Raw genomic sequence first — 24,294 nt, forward strand, 5'->3', positions numbered from 1 at the left:
GAACAGATCCAGACTGTGCCAACTAGTTGGAGTGACTGTAGCGGCCAAAACCAACAGGCTCCGTTTGCCAGCCAGGCGAGAAGGAAATAAAACAGCAGAGATTGCAAACACTGCCACACACTGCTCTGTTTCTGTAGAACAAGAGTACATCACACACATTTACTGATTTGGTTTACAATTAGTCAAAAATCTGGTCAGAGCTACATGATTATTATTGGATTCAAAAGTCTTTCAATTTATCTTTGGACTTCTGTCGCAGGAAGCTAAATTGGCAGAGCAAACACACAGTGAAGGGTCAAGACATTTGTGGCTGATAAGCGGTGTTCAGAGTTTATGGAGCAAACAGTGAAACACAGCAGGGGACATGGCAGAGTAAGGCCAAATAGTAATCTGAAAGAAAGCACTGAAGCAACGTGCCAAACATATGGTTGACTTGTTTTGGACTGTCATCTATGCATATGATAAACATCTGTACTTCGTAGGGAACACGCTGTGATGTCTAAGCCCCTCCTTTGTCCTCAACTCTGGTACCTCATGACCTAAATCTACGGGGCGATGTATGGAAGCAAAAAGTGCTTTCACACTATCTGCACCCTGGTGGTACTTAGAGATAGGGAGATGTTATGCACAATCAATAACATCCACGGGGCTCCTAAATCACCCTGGACGTGTATGTATGAATTAGCTTACCAGTAATTATTGTTACTAGTAAATCAAAAGGTAATCAAATCTTTTTATCAAATATTCTGTGCGTACCGATAAGGATAATTTCACTTATGAAACAAGTGAAAGGCTTCTCTTGAGGCTCAATCAAGACGAAGAGTGAGTGATATATTTCCATCTTTATTAAAAACAGTGTTTATACATTAATATTAATTCATGTCATAAGCCTATGCCTTACTGGCATGCAATGACTGACTGACCACAATGTAAGGCAAGGCATAATGAGCACACGTCAGCATTAGTGTTTAATTCTTCTTGAAACGCAGGACTACAATAAGGCACATCGTTTTGACATTTTAACACTTCGATCTAAATAGAGCAAACTTTTGCACACCAGTAGGTCGACAGGTGCGTAGGAGAATACCTTCAAAAAACAGAACAAAAAAAAAAAAAAACTCCTGCACACCGTCTTCTTCACTTGCATTCAGAGATAGTCAGTGACAACGTTTTAGTAATCATGATTCTTGATTGATTGACTGATGTCATTTTAGTAGTGTGACCTGATTGGTTTAAGACATGCTCTGTCATTGCTTTGTAAAGTAACCCGATGAAGGTCTGTGTACCGAAAGCTTTCGAAATATCTCGGAATGCAAGTGAGGAAGACAATGTGTGGGAGTTTTTATGCTCTAAAATGTTCTGATCTAAAAAAAATAAAAAGATTTGAATTCATTGCAACACACTATAATACTCATTATGCAGCTAGAGAAACAGGAAATCTAAATTCACATGTGTGGGCATTGACATTTTTGAAAAGAACACAACAAACAATAACATTCTCAGGATTGTACCAAAAGCATTTGAAGGTACAAAACATGTCGGTCTTATTTAAACTCATTGAAAGTAAGGTAACTACTAGAAAATGAATGAAATGATAGCACCATCACAACCATAAACACACGATGAGAGTCATTACCATTTAACAGCAATTCATCATTTCTGAAATATATCATTGTTTTGTAACAATTAAGAATTCCCTTCTTCAACTCTACTCAATAGCACGCTCTGCTGCAACATTCTGGAAATAATGGCATTTGCGAGAGCACAGGTCTGTGGAGTTCAAGCCATCAGCTCCTGAACCGTACCGCTGCACATCGCATGATGCCGACAGCTATGGATCAATACACGTCTCCCTGCTTCAAACAGACCACTATGCAGGTACAGGTTGTTAGACATAGAAAGGCGTAGCACCAGAGTTAAATTATCCTATGTTGGAGTGGACGAGGAAGAGCTGAGATTTCGACTGGTGGTCTATTAAGAATCTCTGGCTTGAGGTGTAATGATGTGGATTTGCACACGGCCCAGCAGTTAAAGGGAAGCCCTGTTATGATCTGTAGGGCGTGTCATATTCGTCCTATCTAATTCTCACACTCACTCTGGGGCTCCTACGGAGGGTTCTCCTCGCTGCCTCCAGCACTAAAAGAGTCCAGCTAATCAGGGATTCCAGACCTGGCCAACCAGAGGAGTCAGATCTCACAGGCCCTTAAAAGGGAACCTGCTACTGAAATAGCTGAGCTATCGAGAACGTGCCTTGTTTTTGAGTCTCTGTGATAGTTCAGACTACATCAGGCGGAAGGTTGGGAGTTGCCTATGAAGGGGAGTCATTGGCAGAAAAAACAACTTCTTGGAGCCAAAACCACCATCAATCAGGCTGAATAAAAAATATCCATTTCCACTTTCAAATAATCTGTAGTGATCGTCACACTAAATAGAACTGAGAGAAGTAAAACAACACAAGCACTATAACATCAGAGGCAATTAATTGAAAAAAAATAAATGCATTTCCTTCTTAACATCCTTCACATTTCATTCATAGCATCCTTGACACAGCCGGATACATGGGCGAGAAACAAAACAACCACTAATACAGCTAAAAAGACAAGGCATAGGCATACTCAGTTGAAATCCCGATCAGGGAAGATGAGAGGGGCGATGAGGGTCCACAGATAGAGGCCGAGGCCCAGCCAGCTGGAGCTCATCTTCACCCACACGGCTGGCATATAGCTCTGCATGGCCTGGGTGTTGGTGTCTGGTCTGAGGTAGGACACAGAGGCAAAAGTACAATTTAAACCTTAAAAGTTAAAGTTAACATAACACATGCACCAAAATTTGTGTCCTCATATTTTTCACATATGAAACTGCACTGTAGGGGAAGGGCTTTTTGATTTTAGAAAATTACATTCAAGCTATGTTCAAGGAATGGATAACTGTCGGGTACGGGGAGGTGCCCTCTGGTGGCCAAGCGGGAGGCCTACAGTGCCTGTGCAACAACTACTGAAAGCTTCAAGATGTTTGGGCATCAGAAAAGCATCAAACATGCGTACATTCTTGAATGAGATATTGCATTACATATCTGAAGAATCGTGCCGTCAGCTTGGGTAATACAATTGTTTGTTTGCATTCGTATCTGTCTCACATACTTTATCGGTCCATATCTAATATTGTAACAGGCAAAATTCTGTAATCAGACTAGCACCTGAATTTTGTCAAGTTCAACTACAATCATATCTGTTGATCACCGGTACACATTTCTTTAAAAGATGGTTCGATGTGTCCCCATCAGCCATGCCAGTGAGCCAGCATGCACAGTGTCAGGACCCTGGAGCTGAACTTGATGGAATGCAGTTTGTATTTACAGTTTCAAAAACGCGTTTAACAGTCTGTAGGTGACAGATACTTACTGGTACCAGTTGGTGAGAGTCATCATGATGTACAGAGAGGCCAAACAGAGGTGGAAGTGGAAAACGGAGTAGCTGTAAGAGACTTTCTCTTCCTCGTTGTCCACGGCTCTGAGGATGCCGTCCTCTCCCACCACGCCCTCTCCACCGGACCCTCCACCCTCCTCCGTCTGCATCAACTTGTTTACCTGGGTGTTACTGGACGAACGGATACTAGGAAGGGACGGAGAGAGACAGGTTTACAAAAAACATAAATAATACAAAACTGAACATAAAACATATCATTTGTGATGGTTTTAAACCTACCTGGCATAGAGAGTGCAGAAGAGGAAGATGATCAAGCCAACAATGCCCTGAGCGTCCCACCACTGCACCTGTCCGGGGGTGCTGTCACCAGAGGGCTCAGTGGTGCTGATGTTTGACACGAAACTCAACAGGCTGGGGTTGCAATTTCGATCTAAAACATTTAGAGCACACACATTATACATTTTAATAAACTTTAATAGTTTACATCATTAAATACATCATTAGATATTAAACCTGTTTACGCTATCCTGTATTCATCCTGAATTGACCGTAATGGCAATAACATGTTTTAATTCATATGTAAATGACTTTAATTCTGACACTGTAGATGCTGCAAATAGATTAGAAGGTGATAAGAGATGCATTTGGAAATGTATGTATATTAATAACAAAGTGTACATGTTTTTCTGCACACTATGCATTTCCAATGTTTTGTGTAAATGGTTCTCAGATGCCTACCTGTAGATAAAACTAACCATACAGTCACCACAAGCGTGCCCGTTCACTTAGGAAAGGTAGATCGCATGGCATGAGACAAGGAAGGTGTGCTAACTATTAGCAAAAAGCAGCTCTTTGTTCCTATAGCTTGCCATGTAAAAACCTACCCACATGATTAAAATGATGCAGCAGATAATCAGCAAGTACATATATTGACAGAAAACAGTGAGAATAATTACAACTGAACAACCAAAACCTACAGAAAAGAGCTGCAACTGTGGACACAGACAACAGCAAGACTCACTTGGATTGTTGGTCATTGCAGACCAAGTGACATACATGGTGTAGAGGGAGATGAGCGACGCCTGGAGCAAACCGGAGTGTGGCTGGGCTTCCTGTAACAAACAGGACAGACGTACACTTAATGTGTTTCTAAGTATTTCTGCATCAGTACAGTCTTAGACTGGTCCACACTGTACCTGTATCTTGGGCAGAATGGAGACGATGGAAATGATGACGCAGAAGATGAGGTTGAGGCTGATGAAGACCTTGTGCTCCGTGCAGTCATCAGGCTGTGTGTAGTAAACGTAGAAAAGCACCACAGCAGTGAAAGCCAGTGCATAGTAGAGGACGGTGAACGACAGCAGGCCTGGAAATGACATGGATACACATCATCACCAATGGCCCAAAACCACAGATATAATAATGTGCTACTGGTACTCAAATATTACGTTGATTGTATAATTAATCATTTGGCAAATATGTAGAATAACATTGGCAATAAATGCCTCTTTTAAGTGAATGGTGTACCTGCAAACCAGCCTTTGTTGCCACCATCTTCAGCATTCGCGACCCACACCTTGTTCCAGGAGTGGGCGAAATCGATGAGAAGAATAAGTTGGATTAGAATGAAGACGAAGGATCCCACTACTCCGAAGTAAAACCACACTGTGAAGGGAAAAGGAAGCACAGCTAAAATTGTTTTCTGAAACTAGAGATTTCTCACTTATAATTCACAAAGTCTGGTTTAGTCTAGTTTAACTGTTTATAGAAATTCAACAGAGTATGTTAGTACCAGTATGAAATGTTCCGTCGGGGATGAAAAAAGATCCCACTGTAATCCCAATCAGGATGAGAAATTTGAAGAACCAGAACCTGGAAAGTAAACAAGTTACAAATCCACCATCAGTACAGCAGACGGACAGAAGTAGCACATCGCTCAACACACGTCTTCCATATAAGCTCAATAAGGCACTTCACCCATTTTGAATGGCTGCACGTGGGTCTTTGCTGCTACGGACACGAATCATGATGGCGGAGAACAGAAAGAAGAAGCAGGTCATGGCGAAGCACATGCGGTACACAGACTTGTAGCCCACAATGACATCACAGTTAACCTGGTTTTCAAAACCAGGTACAGCACTTCCTCCCTGGCAAAATCCTGGGATCTACAAAACAGCAGACAACAATGTGTAATTAAGCTTATCTACAAAGTATTACCAGAGAGAATATATACAAATGCTTCCAACTGCAGTAACAGCGTCAAGCTAATTAATGCGATACAACCCTGAACACTGTTTTGCAACCGGATTAAGAGGAACGGTGATCTCACTTTACGGAGCTGTGTCTCCATTCCAGGAAGGATCATGATGACAGACACCAAGGTACCCAGCAGCAGGAAGAAGGAGAACACCAGCCGTGTGATGGTGGAGTTATTGGAGGAGGGACAGCAGCCACACAGAAGGCATGGTGCTGAGCCACACAGACAGGAGGCCTGTGAAGGATGGAGAGGACGGCAAAAGGAGATCACAGACACAGTCACACACAATTTTGGGCAATTGCTTTGGCAGAAAAATATATATTTTTTCCATTAGAAATACTGGGCTGGTAAATTATTTAACGAGGGAGTGAATACTGATAGTGGACACTGGATTCAAGTGGATGAGCATCACCCACATATCGGATTCCTTAGCACTAACAGCTACCTCACCTAGCTTAAATGTTTCTGACGTTAGTGCAAAGGTCCTCTTCAGACACTCCCTCTGTCATTATTTGCAATGCTGATTAACTATCTTGATAAGCCAACTTCCCTATATGTTTAATGCGTCTAGTACGGCTGACATTTGACGTAAAGTCAATAATTTAACTTGTAGTAAACGCGTTTATCTCGGACTGTCACGTAGCGCTTAAAGTAACGTTGATTCTTTAGTTACCGTGAATATAAGTTCAGCTATTAACGTTAACCTAACGTTAAGTTTAGCGTTAGCTCACTTAACGGTAAAACGACGACAGTGAGCTGACGTCAAAGCACTCCTAGTATCTTAAATAACGTTAATACAACTATTATATACTTACACAGCTGGCTAAAGAGCACAATGCCAGACAAGCCCCCATCTTGACATTAAACTGCTGAAATGAATGTTAGTGTAGCGTAGCCTGTCGCTCACAGTGGTCAGTGTACACAAACAGTCGGAAGTTATTCGAAGGCTTTTCAAAATAAAGATATTCACGATTAAAACCTCTTCAATGTAAAACACCTAGCTGTCGTAGAGTGAGTAGGATAAAAATGAGATGATGCTGCATTTTTAGGAATGATAACACATCTTGGTTAATGTGTTAAACGCTGTTGTATATGTTGCGGCACTGTTTATTTCCACCAATCCAAAAGAAAACGTCTATAGTTGTGTCTGCAGAGCACAGTGGACAACAGGACAGTACATGTCGGGAACCAACTTTGAAACCAACAATCTGTTCAGCATCCCAGGAGCTGAGGTCTTTTTAAAACTACATGGACATAGAGAGGGGTCAGGACAGAAGCCTCTTCAAAGCCCCTGCTGTTGGTAGTGCACCAGCACAGCAAGGAGCTAACAGTGATGGTGTTATTATTAGACCCTTTAATATCTTATCTGGAACAAGAAATATGCCAGTGCCAGACTCTCGATTCATTTACTAGCAAGCAGGAGTACTATTTCAAGGGTATTCATAAAGCACAACGTGACCATGCAACTTAATTTAATTAACATGAGTGGATTGTGTAACATAAAATTAACTTTGAAATACTTAATTAATTGCTCCAAATATTATGTGGATTACAGACACAAAGTAGTTTTATGCATTTAAAATATGTGTACGGTTGATTTGGATATACAACTCTAGGTGGAAGCATTCAAGCACCATTACATTAGACATTTGTGTTTGGAGGCATTGCTGAGACATCACAAGAACCACCACTACCGCTATTAATAATATTAATTCTGCAACACTGCCATTACTTTTAATACGACTACCATCAATATTACTATTATCAAGACTACTAAGGTTACAACTATTTTACTATTATCACTACTACTAATAATACTTTCCACACTACTACTTCTATTCATTCCACTACCATCACAATTATCTTTCCTACTGATTGTTTTACTCTTGTCGATAAACAACCTCATGTACATTACTATGTTCATGAAAATAAATAAGTCTTTTCAGATGGTATACCTTTTTTGGGGGAGCTCTGATAGCCAAGAAGGTTATTCTCAGCTCAAGGAAAATAGAAGAATTTTGAACAAATTTTCCAGGACAATTTACCTTTTCTCTTATTTCCCATGTGCTTTCCATGACTGGAAAATCGGTCAACTGTTATTTCAGGTTTTCCAGGACAAGTGGGAACCCTCACTAATAGTACTATACGTTGCTGGGTAAGAGAATGAAAGCAAACAGTGATTGGATGCGCCAAAATATTCTCCAGTTAAACAAAGATAAAACTGAAATAACTGTTTTTGCAATTTGAGTTCGCTGCACTGCGATTTATATTCTCCCATTGAAAACTTCATTAAAGCTGGTGTAGGCAGTTTTTTCTTCTTGCTACCTTTATTTAATCAGGCAAGACATTATGACCAAATTCCAAATCTAATCACTAAACAGTAAAAAACTGTTCATGTCTTATTCTCACCACTAGATGGTATGATGATTCCACAGAAGGAACTGGTCGTTGGCTAGAAAGCAATTAAATTAAAGTAAGATCCCGTGCAATGTCAACCCATCTGTGCCATTCTTAACTATCTATTGGTTTGAGATGAATGGCAACAGGTGGGCTGTTTGCAGGACTGAGATTAATATTTGAAGAAGGTCTGTCAATGAATATGAAATTTGAAATCTATGATTAATGCCTGTACCGGGGGAAGGTTTGTGTATTCAGGTCCTTGCAAGGTGTTGACATAGTATCTGTACTGAGATCAGAGATGGACAATAAAGCATGGAGGACAAGTGACATGAGCATAAGTCGATGATGGCTGTAGCTCCTGATACTGACTCTAGAACTCTGGGATTCATTTTTAATATTACTGGAGTATATTGCTAATTACAGTCAAACCCCAAGATTCCTTGAGGATAACGAGAAAACACGTTTCCAGATAATTAAGGGACGATTTAAGGACTAGTGGTGACACTCATTTGTGGGCTTTGAAGTTCAAGAGTGCCGTAAGTGCCTTAAGACTGGCTGCAATTAAAACATTCATTATTTCTAATTAAGCATGTAGATGCTGATTAATTAAAATCCTCCTTTGTCAGCTGTACGATGAAAAAAATAAAAAAATAAAAAGCATCATCTTATTGCATGTCCACTGATGAGGAACACAGAAACCTCAGTGTCATTATATAAGGGATCCTTACGAACATACTGCTGTTTACATGTGTAAAAGACATTGCTAATTAAAAGAGATGAGTCAACCTTTAAGCAGAGGTTTTCTTCCGTTAAACATATGAGCTATATGAGCTGCCTTCAGGGACCTAGTTTCCCCAGGAATCTCAATTATTTTAGTTTTCTTGCATGTATGTGGTGAGGTACTTTTCACACCGAAAAGTAAGACCCTGTGCAACCAACCTCTGTCATCCATTGGGCGGGTAAGCCACTCACCCTTGTGAGTCTCGTATAATCACCTCTTTGTTCTGACACTGGCGGGCTCACTTGGCTGGCAGCAGTTGGTAATGTCTGCCTTTGTGCAACGAAGCTACCAGGATTAAAACTTTACTTTCATCATCACTTTTTTTTCTCTTTCAACTCCAAGGACATTCTCGTAGTTTTCCTTTTAAACAAGATTATTCTGAGAAAAAAAGATTTATTGTAGATTAATCTTTTGGAACCTTCCTGAGCAGGAAGTACATCCTCTGATGGGCATGTTCCCTGATGGTGTTTGGCGCCCAGTGTGGGTCCTGGGCGATGGTGGATCCCATAAACCTGAAGGATTCCACAGTAGACACAGTGTTGTTCAGTATGTTGAATGGGGCAGGGCCAGCCATTCAACCTGGTTGTGTGATGTCTGAGTCGGACCGGGTTAGGGATCTGAATTTGGGCTTTTTAACCCTGCAGTAAAACACATTCAGGTTGTCAGCCAGTTGATAGTTCTCCACAGTGCGGAGGGGTGGTCTGCTGTCACTGGTGATGTCCTGAAGGCGTCTTCACTTTAACGTAGGGTTGGATGATGTTTTAAAGATTCCCGTCCCAGAGGACCTATGCGCATAAGAGGAGCCGGACAACGGGGAGTGCCGCGCTAGTCTTCCAGTTCCCTGAAGCAGGGTCTGAACCCTACATAGCTGCCTTGGGCGTCAGTAAGCTTCTTGTGAATGAGGAGAACCACACAGGCTGGAATAACAAGTTGTATTTTTCATCCAAGGAAGCCCCAGCTCACAAAGCTTTGATAGGCTAGATATCTACAATGATATATGACATTATTTAGTCATGTAAACATCATGTCTCTAACACTTGTTAATGCGGATTTGGTAATACCTTGAGTTTCCTTTTCTATTTTTGAATTATCATGGATGATCAATCATATGTTTTGTTACAGCACGATGATAGCATGCATGCATCCTCTGCAAAGAGCAGCTATTGATGAACGTGATGACAATAAATACATTACAGTATCTTCTGACAAAAGTCAATAATAAAAGTCATTCATGTTCTGAATTTGGGCATTATTCAACTATAATTGTGGGTGTGTTAGTGGTGTGAAGAAATACAAGCAAGACTGCATAAAGTCTAAACATGTTTATTTTCATGAACAACATACTCCTTTTTAAGTTGCATGTAGTTTTTTATACTAAATAATCTGTATGTCATAATACCTGCCAGGTTCCTTTCAATGTAACATGTACTGAATTGCATATCTACTTATGTGGCTAACGTGGATGATTTAATTAATGTTGCATAACTTTTGGTAAACGCAGGCTTGTTTTGCTCTCAACGCCACGAGGTTGTCCCAGCTTTGTGTGTCTGTTATTTTGGCCTGCTGCTCCTCGCGCTAAAGTTACAACCCCCTCTGTGATTGGTGGATGTGGACCAATGAATGCAAACAGCTCTCGTAACGGTTAGGGTTAGGAGGGTTTTTGCGCGAAGAAGGTGCAGATGTTGGCGGTTGTGAACAGAGAAGAAGGAGAAGAAGAAGAAGAAGCTGCTGTTCACGCTGAGGCACTTGACGGTGAGAACAATGCGGTTATGCTAATAATTAGCCAGGCTTTCAGACCATTCAGACGACGTCTTGCTGGAGTTAAAGGTCAATGTGGTCACTTTTTGCAGCATTGCTTAAGTTTGTTCAGCTGAAGTCAATTGTAGTAACGTTAATTAGTGGACTGTATTGCTGTGCACGTCGAAATTCAAAAAGCTTTTAAAATGCATTCACGCTGGGTCCTAGGCACAACCTTGAATTATTCCAACATCTTACCAAACACTATAAGACGATTCATTCATTTACACTCACTTTGGCTGGCTGTATGTAGTGTTTTTTAATCGACAATAACACGATGTAATCATGTAATAACGTTAAGTTTAGTTAACTGTAGTGGTGTAGTCAGGCATGTATTTTTTCTTTGCTCTTCATCACTATTATCACATTTAATTACCTTTCCAAAGTGACTTGTGTCTGCGTATTTCAAGTGTGTGTGTGTGTGTGTTGAATGAGGTCTCGTGCAGCATTTGTATTGCCCCACCTCCGCCATTTTTGAAACAACACTCTCGAGCAGTGGGCCACAATAATCAACACCGTTTACCCGACTCGTGATTAGCTAACCGACATGGTCTTATCATGCTGGAGAGACCATCACGTGCTTATATTGTACTTTTAGTTCTCAAGGCCCCAGTGAGGTGGAGAACTTGTTCTGCCTGACAAGTCATGTCATGTTTTAACTGGTAACCTGACAGATAATGCAACATTATAATGCACAATGTGCAGCTATGCAGTAAATTAAACAACATGTGCATACATGGAGAAATGAGGTTATGCAAACAATCGGCGGTTTGATTCCAGAAGCAAAAGAGGGAGGGAAACTTAGATAATGCTCGCATGCATGGTCGATTATCTATCAAAACGTAAGCTGTCAGCTCCAGCACCATTGCTGCTGTGCTGCTCCTGCTGAGAGGACATGTGCACGCTGCATAAGTACTTTCATATGTGGACAGTTGACCAAAGGGAAATGAAAGGTTATCCAGTTTAGACATCTCTCGCTAAATAATAATCTCTTTGTTTCATGTTTTCTTCTAGTGATATCAAAGAGGCAACATTTCTGCTGACATGGAAGACTGTGGAGGTAGGTGTAAACTAGTTATGTAGTTAAGTGGTCTTGCATTTACAATTTTATGAATGTAAATGCCTTTAAAATTCCAATGTAAGACAAAAAAACAGCATTTATACTTTCAGCAGAAAAGTATTGCGAAGCAAAGTTGCTTAATGCCTCTGAAACAGCCAACAAGATGTAAACATGTTATTCAACTCCATACAAGTAACTGGAGACCTTTAATGTGGTTGGAATAATGAATTGCATCGCAAAAGTGACCTGTAAAGCAGCCCTCATACCATTCTTAAAACAGTCTAAGCTGCTTTGTCACATCTTGTGTTCATTTACCCTTCATTGGAAACACAAAATGCTGCCACACAGGAGGGATTAATGTTCTCTTCTGACGAAGCAGTGACTCCGAAAAGTGCAGTAGGGGGCCGGCTCGACCTCCTTTAATATCCTCAGTCAGACAAACAATCTCAACGGAAGCATCTATATCTAGTGAAGTGCTGATATAGTTGTTACTTGTCATTACTCAAGTAAAAATGGCTTATTAATTGAAAATATGAATGTGAAATAAAGCATTGCTATGTTGTGACATTGAGCTCATCACACATCTGCAGACATCCAAGTGAAGGAGCTGAACAAGCGTGCTTCCGGTCACGCGTTTGAGGTCATCCTGAGTCCCACAACCCCAGATGCCAAGTGCAAATCCCCGTTCCCATTGTCCCCCCTGAAGAAAAAGCCAACTTCACTGGATGAGATTAAGAGGAAATTGGAAACCGCAGAAGAGAGACGCAAGGTATTTTTAAAATAAGTACCACTGTGAATACCCCTTACTGAGCTGCGAAGCTTTGCACGTTGGTTTAGGATTCAGGTTCTTACTGCAAAAGTTCTCTCTTTGTCAGAGCCACGAGGCTGAGGTGCTGAAACACCTGGCGGAGCAACGAGAGCACGAGAAGGAGGTCATCCAGAAGGCCATAGAAGAAGACTGCAACTTCAGCAAGATGGCACAAGAGAAACTCAATCAAAAGATGGAGGCAAACAAAGAGAACCGCACTGCAAGGATGGCAGCCCTCAATGAGAAATTCAAGGAGAAGGTAAGCTCCTAATGGCGCGTCAACCTTTGTCGTGTTTAGTGCTGAAATATTAAACTACAGCGTTGTGATGCTTCTGCTTATAAACACCAACAGGACAAGAAGCTGGACGAAGTGAGGAAGAACAAGGAGGCAATGAAAGAAGACAGTTAATTTGTTTAGGATCTGGAAAACAGTCTTTACATCTCCAAAGATAAGCTTTATTTTTTAATCTGACACTTCTATCGTCATGTTTGTTGTGTTAGTTCTGCTGTTGAATAAAGTTGGTTACACAATGTTAGATCGGGTGTGGATATAGTCAGATTTGACTTCACTTGTAGATTTCTTATTGGCAGCTGATTAGTTATTGTGGTACAAACTATATTTTTTCACAAAGAGGCATTACTTTGTAACAAATTCTTCCTTTTAGTTCATGCTGTTGAAATGAAGATGATAATGTTTTGTACGGTTGATGATGTTGCATGTTAAGATTACTGTACGATACACAGGTTCAACCATTAAACTATATTCCCAAATTATTTTATTTTTCTCTTTGTGTGTTTGTGCCTCATGAGGGTTGAAGGTGAAGGATTATATTTCCGTAATTTGTGATGAAAATTGACAAAACTTAAATTAGGGGGGGGGGGGGGGACTGACTAGTCATGTGGCATATAATGTATTTAGTGATATTTTGACACTGCTGACACCTAGTGGCAGTCAGGTCATCTTGAAATTGTTAAAAGCTGTTATTCTCAAATGGTCCCAAAATAAATCTGAGGGGTCAATAGCAGACGTTTTTATAGAGGCAACCTTTGAATGAAACACGCTGCCTGATTCACAGGCACTTCAGCTAAGCCTTCATTTGGAGCAGGAGGTTTGGGAATCATAGTACATTATTACAAAATAATGTATTCTATGTATGTACCGGCAGTATCATATTCAATGTAGTCAAAGCCAACAAAACACCTCTTAATGTTTCTTGTTTTTTCTCAATCAAGTACAAATCTTTAAATGATTTAAATAAACCAGAGAAAGGAGCACTCTTTAGTTAACCTGGCCATAACCAACACACACATGAGACCAATGACTGTGGGTCACAAGTAGACATTGCTTCACTCTGAGGGGCCTCAAGCCCAAAAGGCTGGGAACCACTGTCATACAGTATGTAATAATAATATGTGATTCATGGATTAATATGTTTGCATCAATCCATTGCTTATACTTGCTCTTGAAAGTGTACAAAGCGGTGGCTCTCTCACTTGTAAGCAGTGACATCATCACTCATAAGCAGCTAAATGGGACCAGTACTGACTGTTACAAGTTGAGTAATTACTTCATTGTCACATGTTCTTGTAGTGAACATGGCTTTGTAGGGACTTAGATGCGCTGACAACATGGTGGCACACACTCAAGGGTTCTTCAGCCCTTGTAAGGCTATCTACACTAACCGATTGCACGTGTTAATTACACAAAATTATTTGAGTCTTTGGCTATTTAGAAAAGATGTTTTTTTTAAACACTGTATGTTACCTCAAGCAGTTCATTGCAACAGAGGCCACAGACATTTTCAGACAGATATGAGGCAACACCTGCACGCCACATGAGCCGCAGCGTTTTGTGTGCATTCAGAATTCTTGTCTTACGGGTTTGTTTACACTTACAGTTGCAGTCAAGGATCAGTTCACTTCCTCAATAAGAAATAATTCTTACTGTGCTTAAATCCAACCAAGGACAACAATAGAAACGTCGCTCTTTTGAGAAGTACCTGAACTCACCACAAGTAGTATAGTATAAGTTGGAATTGTTTGGACTGAGTTTGTATGGCTACGCACGCACACACACACACACACACACACACACACACAGTGCTGCACAATCCCATCTTTGTCATGTGTTGGGAAGAAACTGCCGGACTCATCGGCCCAGAAAGCTGCCTGTCCCACAGTGCAGTGTTCCTTGACCGACAACACCGGGGACAATGGCTGGCACGACTCCAAGATGCCTTTCCTAGCCTGTGCTGGCTGTTTGGAGTCTTGCTCATGGTCACGACTTTTCCTGGATTCACCGATGCATTATCAGCATAAATTGTATCTGCTCTATTCCATAATACGAATCATGCTTTGAGCTTCTGTTGCCAGATCATCCTGGAGTGAATACATACCCCAAACATATTCAGTGTTAACGTAGACACACCCTGAAGAATCCATCTCTGTTGGGAATATACACTACAGGATGGTTTGATTCAGGAAACAATGCAGATCTTTCAGAAGCTCTGAGTCTAACAAAGGAAACTTTGTTTCAGAATGCTTCGCAAGGGAAAGTCGCAGGCCCCTAAACTGATTTGGCCACACAAGTCGAGGAGGCTTGTTTTGATAACCAAATGAGATCCAGTCGGGTTATCACTGCAATTTGGATGTCAACTTAGAAAACAAAATCCCTGAAAGAAGGGGCGTCCAATTTAAGAATGTACATAATGTCATGCATCAAATTCTAGCTTTGTTACAATACCAAGCATGAGGTAGGCCTACTATCTAGCCTTTACATTTTATTTGAATGTAGGAACTTTAAATTTGTACGGGCCATTTAAGTTACTGCCCACTTCATTTATCTACAGGCCCAGTTAGTTATTAAGGTTTTTGGAGAATGATGCATGTTGAAAGGAATACTATTTTCAAAACTGTAATTCCCCTTCAACATTTGTTTAATACATTTAACCTTTTGTTTTCATGTAGCAGCCTGACACACGATACATGCAGGTGAGGTATGCAATGGGGGAATGTAGAACATTTACTTTACCATATTAAATTCACATTGAACTAGAAAAAGAAAATGATATTACATTGTTTATGATTGAAACAGAATCTATTTTATATACGTAATGTAACACTTTGAATAATGCACACTTTTACTTATCATACTTTAAAGTGGCAAACATGAAGATTTGTATTTAAATGAATGTTAAGGATTGCCACTACTGTTGATACTTTAGCACTTTAACTTAATAATACTTTGAATACAGGACACCCATTCTAATAGTGTGTTATAACTATCTTCCTCTACTGGAGATTGCCTGAATGCAAAGATGTGGGAAAATATGTGAGGCTTTACAGAGTACAGACTTTTATCATCAGTATAACTGTTGCAAGTCTCTGTTTGCACAGACTGTATATGAGACAGAGTCTCATAACTTAGTCACAAGGGATACTGGTATATTAAAATCTGTCCTTCATTACATCATGGTGTCCCCTGTGAGTTAAAATAACATTATCATAAAGTAATAAATGCTCATTTACTCTCGTAACTTTACATTACTTATTAAAAGGCATACCTGTTAATTAAAACTGAGGTCAACTATAAGACAACAAACCGGTCCTCATCGGATAGAAATGCCTAATATGAGTGCCATACATTCATATGTCAGTGGAAGAATTTCAGTGGACGGCGGGTGGGCCGATCGGCCAGATGGCAGCTGTCATTGGTCAAACGATGCGCGCGGCCGCAAAACGAGCGGCGCCGCGTTTGCTGATTGGCTGGAAGACCCGCTCGTCAAACCGCCCTCTATCATCCCAGCAGCTGCACGGTGAGAGCCGTCAGGCGCTGCTCCTGTCACGGTCATCCTTTCTGTTTACCCCTTCAAACAATGTTATCTATATTCTGCACGGCTCTAAACCGTTCATCGACTGCTAAACCCACGGCTTTGGATTGAGTCTACCGTCTACAGGTAGGTCCGTTTCATTCGTGCGCTTCATTTTAATCCAAGCATTTTTTCCCCCCCGGTAAAATGCTAAAGTGGCATAGCGTGAAATACGTTCAGTTTGCATTGGATGTGCAGCGGCATCTTCTTAATACAACACTATAGGGCACACAGCGCAGGGTTTAGATGCACACGGGGGACAGAAGCGAGGCTCAGGGGGGGGGGGGGGGGACGGTGAATGATGCACATTTTCTTCCGGACACCGGATCTCACGTTCACACAGACATCAGGTGCATATATTCGCTTGAGGGAATTGACTGCAACAGGCCCACACAGGCCGGGGTTTTATACATACAATTTGATGCATCCTTCCTTCTTATTGTCGAGCTTTTTTTCTTTTCTTTAGCCATAAATATTTTAAAGGCATGCAACCCTTGCTGGGAACGGAGGGTGTGGACGGCGAATGGGGTTATGTAATCTCTTCCCATTCATCACTGCACGCCTTTCCTCCTGAACCTCGGCCTGTGTTCATCCCACACAGCCTGATATCTGAGAGGCCGCTGTCTCTGCTCGTTCCCAACTACTACTAATGAACCCGCAAAGACCTGGAGTGGACACATCGCATCAATGGTAGTGGAACTGATGGTAACCCTGGTCCCACTATCTGTAGGGTAGTTGGTTCAGGCTTTGGAAGCAAAAGTCAGGCATTTTGTCAACTGTCTTCTACCAGTTATGTTATGATCCCCACCTTTAACGTCTCTGGGTCATAAACAGACACCAGTCAGATTATTGTATTCATTAATCTTTCCTTTTATTAGCATCGCTGTCCACTCTCTCTTAGATGAAAACCTATTTTTAAATCTGACCTACACCTCTTGAACACAGACGCTCCAGGAAATATTGACTCTGTCGAGTTCTACGCCTTACAGGAAGTAATTTTACCGTTTGCAATCACCGAAAAAAGGAGGCCTCATTGGCAGATTTTATGACCGTGAGGGGCAGCTGAGGTCGGAGCTTTATTGCACCTGAGCTCCTGTGGTGTGCAACAGTCCTTCAAAGCGGTGCATCATGTTGTAGAGCAGATTAAAGCCTCGGGGACACGTTCAGAGACACAAATCAGATGGTCAGCCGAACGAACAGAAACAAAGAGACACTGCCACCACGGATAATACTCATATTCAACAATTTGAGAAGAGTCCATGATGAAGCAAAGTGATTCACTCATTCAAATGAAGACACTTAAAACCGCACTAATCAATATGTTTGTACAATAGACCCAAATGACTAATGTGAATGGGGTCGCTGTCAGTGTAAAACACACAGGATTATCACTCAACACTGCAATTGATCTCTATGGAGCCTTTTCGTCTATGGCTTATTCCTTTGGTTTTCTGGCCCATAACTCTCATAACTCCACTCTTCATCAACCTCGAGTCCAGCAGCTGCTTTTAGCAATAACCACTGTCACCGCCACAATGGGCAGACAGACACATCTAGCGACTAGCTGGTGAACGATGTGGAGCATTTCGGGTAAAGAGACAGATATTTTTCTTAGGAGTTGGTGTGGAACAAAAACCGAGCTAAAAGGAATATTACATTGGTAAGATGGCTGCTGATGAACGTTGATATTGCTCTGTGTTATGATAACGGTTTGTTCTTATGTTGACAAAGTAAAAGTGATTGCAGCTTTAAGGAAACATTTTAATTAAAACGTCATCAAGCATCCCATGGGTGACTTATGTATCGTTTGACCAGATGTTTTCAGCTGTCTGGATTTTTGGTACAGAAAATGTAAGAACACAGAAAAGATGCCTGTTACAATTTCCCCGAAAAAAAAGACTTGCTTTGCTTGAACAACAGTACAACTGTTTGCTTGATAATTTAGACAATAATTCCTTGATTATTTTTCCGTCATTGCACTAATACTCTACTCTTTGCTTTGCTATAGCAGTAGTAGTAATGCAGCAACGCACACAATGCATGGTGCAGTTGCACACAAACAGACCTTTAGGGTTACCTGGAGACCACCATAGCTCAAAGTCAGACAGATATTGACTAACTGACTGTTCGCTCCTTCTTTCCGCCCCTTCCTCTCTGGCCTCCAGTTTGCCATGGCGACGGTGGTGATGGAGCAGATCGGTCGCCTGTTCATCAACGCGCAGCAGCTGCGTCAGATCCCTCAGCTGCTGGAGTCGGCCTTCCCCACGCTACCTTGCACTGTGAAGGTGTCCGATGTTCCCTGGGTGTTCCGCGAGCGACACATCCTCACCGGCTACAGACAGCCGGACCAAAGCTGGCGCTACTACTTCCTCACCCTCTTCCAGAGGCACAATGAGACCCTCAACGTGTGGACCCACCTGCTGGCCGCCTTCATCATCCTGGTGAAGTGGCAGGAGCTCTCGGTGACGGTGGATTTTTTGCGAGACCCTCACGCTCAGCCCCTCTTCATCGTCCTCCTGTCGGCCTTCACCTACCTCTCCTTCAGCGCTCTCGCTCATCTCCTCTCTGCCAAGTCCGAGCTCTCCTACTACAGCTTCTACTTCCTCGACTATGTGGGGGTCGCGGTCTACCAGTATGGCAGTGCCCTGGCGCACTACTACTACGCCATAGAGAAGGAGTGGCACACTCGAGTGCAAGGGCTCTTTTTACCCGCTGCAGCATTCTTGGCCTGGCTTACGTGCTTCGGCTGCTGCTACGGCAAATACGCGAGCCCTCGGTTGCCAAAGTTCGCCCTCAAGCTCTGCCAAGTGGTGCCCTCTGCCTTGGCTTACTGCTTAGACATAAGCCCTGTGGTTCACCGCATCTACAGCTGCTACCAGGAGGGCTGCACCGACCAAGTCGTGGCGTACCATTTCTACCACGTGGTCTTTTTCCTAATCAGCGCCTATTTCTTCTGCTGCCCACACCCAGAGAGTTTGTTCCCCGGGAAGTGTGACTTCATCGGGCAGGGCCACCAGATCTTTCACATATTCGTGGTGGTGTGCACCCTGATGCAGATCGAAGCGCTGAAAACAGACTTCACAGAGCGCCGCCCCTTCTACGAGCGCCTTCACGGCGATCTCGCGCACGACGCCGTGGCGCTCTTCATCTTCACTGCCTGCTGCAGTGCTCTTACCGCTTTTTATGTGCGCAATCGTGTCCGTGCCTCGCTGCACGAGAAGGAGGAGTAAGGGTTTAAAAAGAGTAAAAAAAAAGAAAAAGTCTAATTTATTTTACTGACCATTCATTAAAAATAAACTCAAATGTTTTTGTCAATGAAGGTTATCAGTTTATGCGAGTGACTTTTCATTATTTCTTCTCTATGTGATCTGCCAAACTACAGTGAGCTAAAAAAAAATGTAAAAGTGATTAATGGTGTGTTTTTTTGTGACTTATAATGATGAAAAGAGAATCTTATGTTTTGTCTGTAGCGATACAGGTAGTACTTTAACACTGCAAAGAGTCCCTGCATTTTAGAAGCCTGTTTCTAGTCATTGTCTAAGAGAATGCGGTTTTACTTCACCGTACAAGAACACTTTCTGTCGAGGTGAGCAGAACAAGGAACAGACAAGTTTCCTAATATGCCTTTTACCCGATCGTATCTACAACAATCTGACTGTCTTAATCAAATTGTAGCATTTCAAATCATGATGCAAGCATTTATTTTTTACAATTCACAAGTCCCATAACACTTTGTATATTTCAGCCAGATGCCAATTCAGATCCAATTTAAACTGCTGGTCTTGAGACACATTTGATTCTGCCCCTCTCTTTAAGGATCAAAACAGGGATTTTCTTTCTTCCTTTTTTACTATCAAGGCGCTAACACTAATGTTTGAACATATTCTGGGAAAGTTGAGAACCCAATTTGAAAACCAAATATTGTACCTCTCATCAAACAACAAAAAATAAAGGAGATTTTCTTTCTTTGGGTGATAACATTCTGTTGAACTATTTTGAAAATGAGGCTGGCACTCAGTAATGGTTAAGAGATAGATGGAAGATTACTGATGTCGCTTAGTTTTGACGGTGTTAATCTTTTTATTTTATTTTTTATTCAAAGGGCTGGAACTTCAGCTTTTGCCTTTTCACATCCCATGATGTCAAAGCTTTTGCAGCTCATTGTTTTAATCGTCGGTTGATCAGATTTGACACGCAAAAAGGTGTTCTGCTTTTGGTATGTTTTTGTTTTGTATGATGAATATGTATGTGCCTCTATGCATGTCTTTTGGTATGTACCGTGGATATTAAGTGGGTGAATGTCTATGAAAGCTTAGCCTTGCGCTTCTTTCTTACCCTGTAAATAAGCTGTATTTCTCTAGAACGTCGCTTGCATCCCATTTTCTCTCCGCCTAATAGCACTCCCAACTGAATGCGTCTTCTCTCTCGTGGAATACGGCACATTCCGGTTTTGATACGTTGTGTTCAGTGTCCAGCTGCCTGTCAGACTTTAAATGACTATGAATACATCATTTCATACTGCCGCACTGTTAATCGACGAGTCCTGATGTTTTTTTTTTTTTCCTCTTAGTTTGATGACTTTTGTTATGAAAATATCACACAGATATGGCTCACTGATAATGTTGCTTAGGTTTTTACCTCACAGAAATCTTTAAATGTCAGAAATGAACTATATTCATTACAGCGCTGTTTAATGTGTTTAATGTGCCAATGAATCTGTTATTGCTTCAGTGATGGCACTACTGAGAGATGGATCCAGAGACGGACTGTCAGGAGTTGGTTTTAAACGATGTCTTGACCTGACTGCGAACATGTTACCGCTGCCACTCCCCTAAATATGAAACTTTTAAACTTTGGCGTTGCTGACCTGGTCTCATCATGCACTGCCTGAAATCAACACTGTATATACTGTAGCTGACAACACTGGCTATGTTTACATGCATGGAGGTATCTACTGTCGATGTGGTTATTCTGGTTTTGTGTTGACTCTTGGAAATGTCATTCCGAATAACCCGGAGAAACCTGCGTGTAGACGCCTCCCTTGTTGGGATCGGTTAAAAAAACTGAATTGAGGCTCTCGTGCACAAGGCTGGTTTTGTTCATGTAGTCTAATGCTTCACTGGGAGGCTTCATCGCAGGCTAATGATATCCGATTGGCAAATGAAGCCCGCAAGTCTCTCACTAGCCTCGCTAGTCATGCCTGTGACATGAGTTTATTGTCCTGACCATCAAAAGAGCCAAAAAATCTGACTACTGGGGTTATCATCTCTTACCCACGTGTTGACGATGACCTGGATTGTTCAGTCAGGAAAGGGGGCAGTGGGAAAGTGAGAAGTATTGTTTGCTAAATGAAGTGTTTGTCGCAACATGATACTCTGCCACAGATTATCTAGGTTGCATGCCAATTATACCTGACTAAGATGGTAACTGGAATATGGCCAGCACTCTTTACTGTATAAGTGAATTTGTGTGTAAACGTAGCCTCTGATGCCACCCAAGGTTTCCCTTTATGAAAGCAGGGTGAGAGGGACCAGAATGTCTTCTGCCTCTAAAAAAAAAAATACAAAAAAATGTGACTGACTGTACTAATATTCTGTTGTATTTAAGAAAATAAAGTGTTACAGTAACTTCAAATACTCTTTTTTTTTTTTTATTCTTCAGAGGTTAGGGATTAAATGGAAGCAGAGAAAGCCCATAATAACTTGACACGCAACTGAAAACCTTTATTGTGAAGTTTAACCGCTGCTGGATGTTGAAGTTCAATAGTGATTGAATTCATACAGCATTGAACTATTTTACTCTGAAAGGAATACGTATGAATTCATGTAGTTTGCATTCCCCACATTGAAATGACCTCTGCTCTGTGAGATTGTGTTCATGTCAAACTGAAAAAAAGCCAAACTAGATTCAGATAGATGGTTTACAAAGCAAAATAACAAATGTAATAAATTCAATGGTATTCAGAAATGCAAGGATATGTATTCCGGTGGAGGTTTCACAAGTATGTTTTCAGTGTCGTATATGAAATTCAAATTATTACGGCTTTTCTTTGGCTCCATATATCACGACGGATTAATGCCAATATATTTCAACATTTAAAATTCATTTAAAATGTTGGTGAGGCTGAAGCTTTATGAAGACTCATTTTAAGTGCACGCCATTGTAAATCTTGCATTGTTTTATTTTCCAACACATAAAGAAGGTATGCCAAGATACAAGATTTCATGGTTTATGTTATCTATTTGGCCTCTCTTTTCACGCTGCAGACAATAAAACAGGTCTGAATGCAGATCTTCTTAACCCATACCCTCACCAGTAATGTTATATGGTCCACAAAATATACGACAGGCAGTTCATTTTATTCTGAGACACAACTACTGGGTGAGTAATAGCCCCGGACTACAGGCAATGAGTTGGTAAATGTAAATAATAGGCTGGAAAGACTCTAAAATCTAGCTGTTTCTCAGACCTGTCTGTTTTACTACGAGTCATTCTTCGAGCACCACCAGAGGGCAGCCTCGTTGTTCGGTAGGACAGTTGCAGTTTGACAGCGAAGGAAGAACTTCAGCGTATTAAGAGCATCGACTCATCTCAGGTAAAACTGACGCTGAAGAGGTATTTTGAAGTAAAAAGTATTCGATGAATGCAAAAGATGCAAAACGTCTTTGTTTTGCAAGAGGAACTAATCAGTTAATCACAAGAGTCTTCAATGACGTAGGAGCAGTTAGTCACAGAGTCATTATGGAGGTTTTCGTTAAAGGCATCCTCTTATTGTTGATTATGGAGCGTACAAAAAAACAGTTAAACCTGTGAATCTGTTGGTAAGGAAAATGGCTTTAGATGTTTATTAAATTCAAGAGTAGCCTATTCAGTAATTAGCATTATTCAGTTATTGAATAACAATGGATAAACAAATGCTAATATTTAAATTAGAGGACACATTGAAAGCCAGTGTTGGCCTGTTTACTGCTGCATGTTGATTAATGTACTGTTATGTTGATCCCACTGGTGGCAAAAATGCAAAACAGATGGCTTCTCTCCTCTGTACAGTATACATGAGTGAAATATAGATAAGCACACAATTATCTTCTTGGTGAAAAGCTTTAAATTGTATTCAGGATAACTCTCACACGATTTATTTCATCCCACAAAAAAACCATGAGGGGGCACAAACGATCTGCGTATCTTCCCGAATATATATTACCGATGTATCACAGCTCTTTAAAATGAACTTGCAGGTCGATCAAGGCGGTTCATAAATGCATGTTATTGATAGCGATGCCCTGCTGTCACGTATTCATTACAGTCTGCAGCCTCGATTACAAAACAACATACTGTATGTCATTGATTTTGTTGAATTAAACCGTCAGTTAAAACGAACACAAGTTAATTATTGTTGTAAATATTTGCCTAATAGACTAAGAATAATATTACATGACTAAATCTAATTTTATTCATGCAGATGTTTCCCTCGCAACAACAGTCGGAGCGGTGTCTCGATCAAGCTGCAGCCTCGTGGGTGGCACATATTGTTTATGCATGCGTGCCCTGTATGTGTTGATGGGGGTGGCTCGGGTGTTAATGCTTTTTGTTTACACGTGTCTATTTCTTTTTTTTTTCCTACATTAGTCGAACGATATGGACGTTTGTGTGGGTTTACATAGCATCGCGCCCTTTTGTTGATATCCGCCAGGAGCTTTGCATCTGATAATTAAGTTGGCACTGCATTCACATAGGGTAACTTTCTCATCATGCCTCGCCTTCTGCCTCTCTCCTACCTACAAACACAAACACATGCATAACATATCCACCCGGAGTGAGTGAAAATGAATATGCTGCACTAATTTGAATATCTCTAAAGTACATTTTTCAGTGATGGAGAAGTATTGAAATTTAA

General features: G+C 41.2%; 3 protein-coding genes across 3 annotated transcripts; 2 read left to right on the top strand and 1 right to left on the bottom strand.

Moving 5' to 3' along the window:
- Positions 1-823: 823 nt before the first annotated feature.
- On the bottom strand, positions 824-6,652 carry serinc2l (serine incorporator 2, like). Its single transcript, XM_076109129.1, has 10 exons — positions 6,498-6,652; positions 5,755-5,916; positions 5,403-5,590; positions 5,218-5,297; positions 4,953-5,090; positions 4,622-4,791; positions 4,447-4,537; positions 3,705-3,855; positions 3,402-3,611; positions 824-2,754 (listed from the first exon to the last, which is right to left on the bottom strand). Exons 1-10 carry the CDS (start codon positions 6,534-6,536, stop codon positions 2,616-2,618), a joined length of 1,368 nt encoding a protein of 455 aa, XP_075965244.1. The 5' UTR covers positions 6,537-6,652; the 3' UTR covers positions 824-2,615.
- A 3,817-nt stretch (positions 6,653-10,469) lies between these two features.
- Positions 10,470-13,302, top strand: stmn1b (stathmin 1b). The gene is made up of 5 exons (XM_076109523.1): positions 10,470-10,615; positions 11,675-11,720; positions 12,311-12,489; positions 12,596-12,787; positions 12,881-13,302. The coding sequence occupies exons 2-5, from the start codon at positions 11,705-11,707 to the stop codon at positions 12,935-12,937; spliced, it is 444 nt and encodes a 147-aa protein (XP_075965638.1). The 5' UTR covers positions 10,470-10,615; positions 11,675-11,704; the 3' UTR covers positions 12,938-13,302.
- Positions 13,303-18,568: 5,266 nt separating this feature from the next.
- On the top strand, positions 18,569-19,627 carry paqr7b (progestin and adipoQ receptor family member VII, b). Its single transcript, XM_076109183.1, has one exon. The coding sequence runs from the start codon at positions 18,569-18,571 to the stop codon at positions 19,625-19,627; it is 1,059 nt and encodes a 352-aa protein (XP_075965298.1).
- Positions 19,628-24,294: the final 4,667 nt, after the last annotated feature.

Source organism: Anarhichas minor, unplaced genomic scaffold (genome assembly GCF_050575085.1).
Source record: "Anarhichas minor isolate MPS153535 unplaced genomic scaffold, ASM5057508v1 ptg000041l, whole genome shotgun sequence".
Classification (NCBI taxonomy): Eukaryota; Metazoa; Chordata; class Actinopteri; order Perciformes; family Anarhichadidae; genus Anarhichas; species Anarhichas minor.

What these genes read in the sequence shown, in the direction of transcription:
- serinc2l (XM_076109129.1), bottom strand. Translation starts at nt 6,536, where the DNA reads ATGGGGGCTTGTCTGGCATTGTGCTCTTTAGCCAGCTGT. An exon ending in TGTGCTCTTTAGCCAGCTGT is followed by an intron (nt 5,917 to 6,497) that starts GTAAGTATATAA and finishes CATCCTTCACAG; the next exon opens with GCCTCCTGTCTGTGTGGCTC. An exon ending in CGTGCAGCCATTCAAAATGG is followed by an intron (nt 5,298 to 5,402) that starts GTGAAGTGCCTT and finishes TTTACTTTCCAG; the next exon opens with GTTCTGGTTCTTCAAATTTC.
- stmn1b (XM_076109523.1), top strand. An exon ending in CCGCAGAAGAGAGACGCAAG is followed by an intron (nt 12,490 to 12,595) that starts GTATTTTTAAAA and finishes TCTCTTTGTCAG; the next exon opens with AGCCACGAGGCTGAGGTGCT. An exon ending in ATGAGAAATTCAAGGAGAAG is followed by an intron (nt 12,788 to 12,880) that starts GTAAGCTCCTAA and finishes AAACACCAACAG; the next exon opens with GACAAGAAGCTGGACGAAGT.
- paqr7b (XM_076109183.1), top strand. Translation starts at nt 18,569, where the DNA reads ATGGCGACGGTGGTGATGGAGCAGATCGGTCGCCTGTTCATCAACGCG.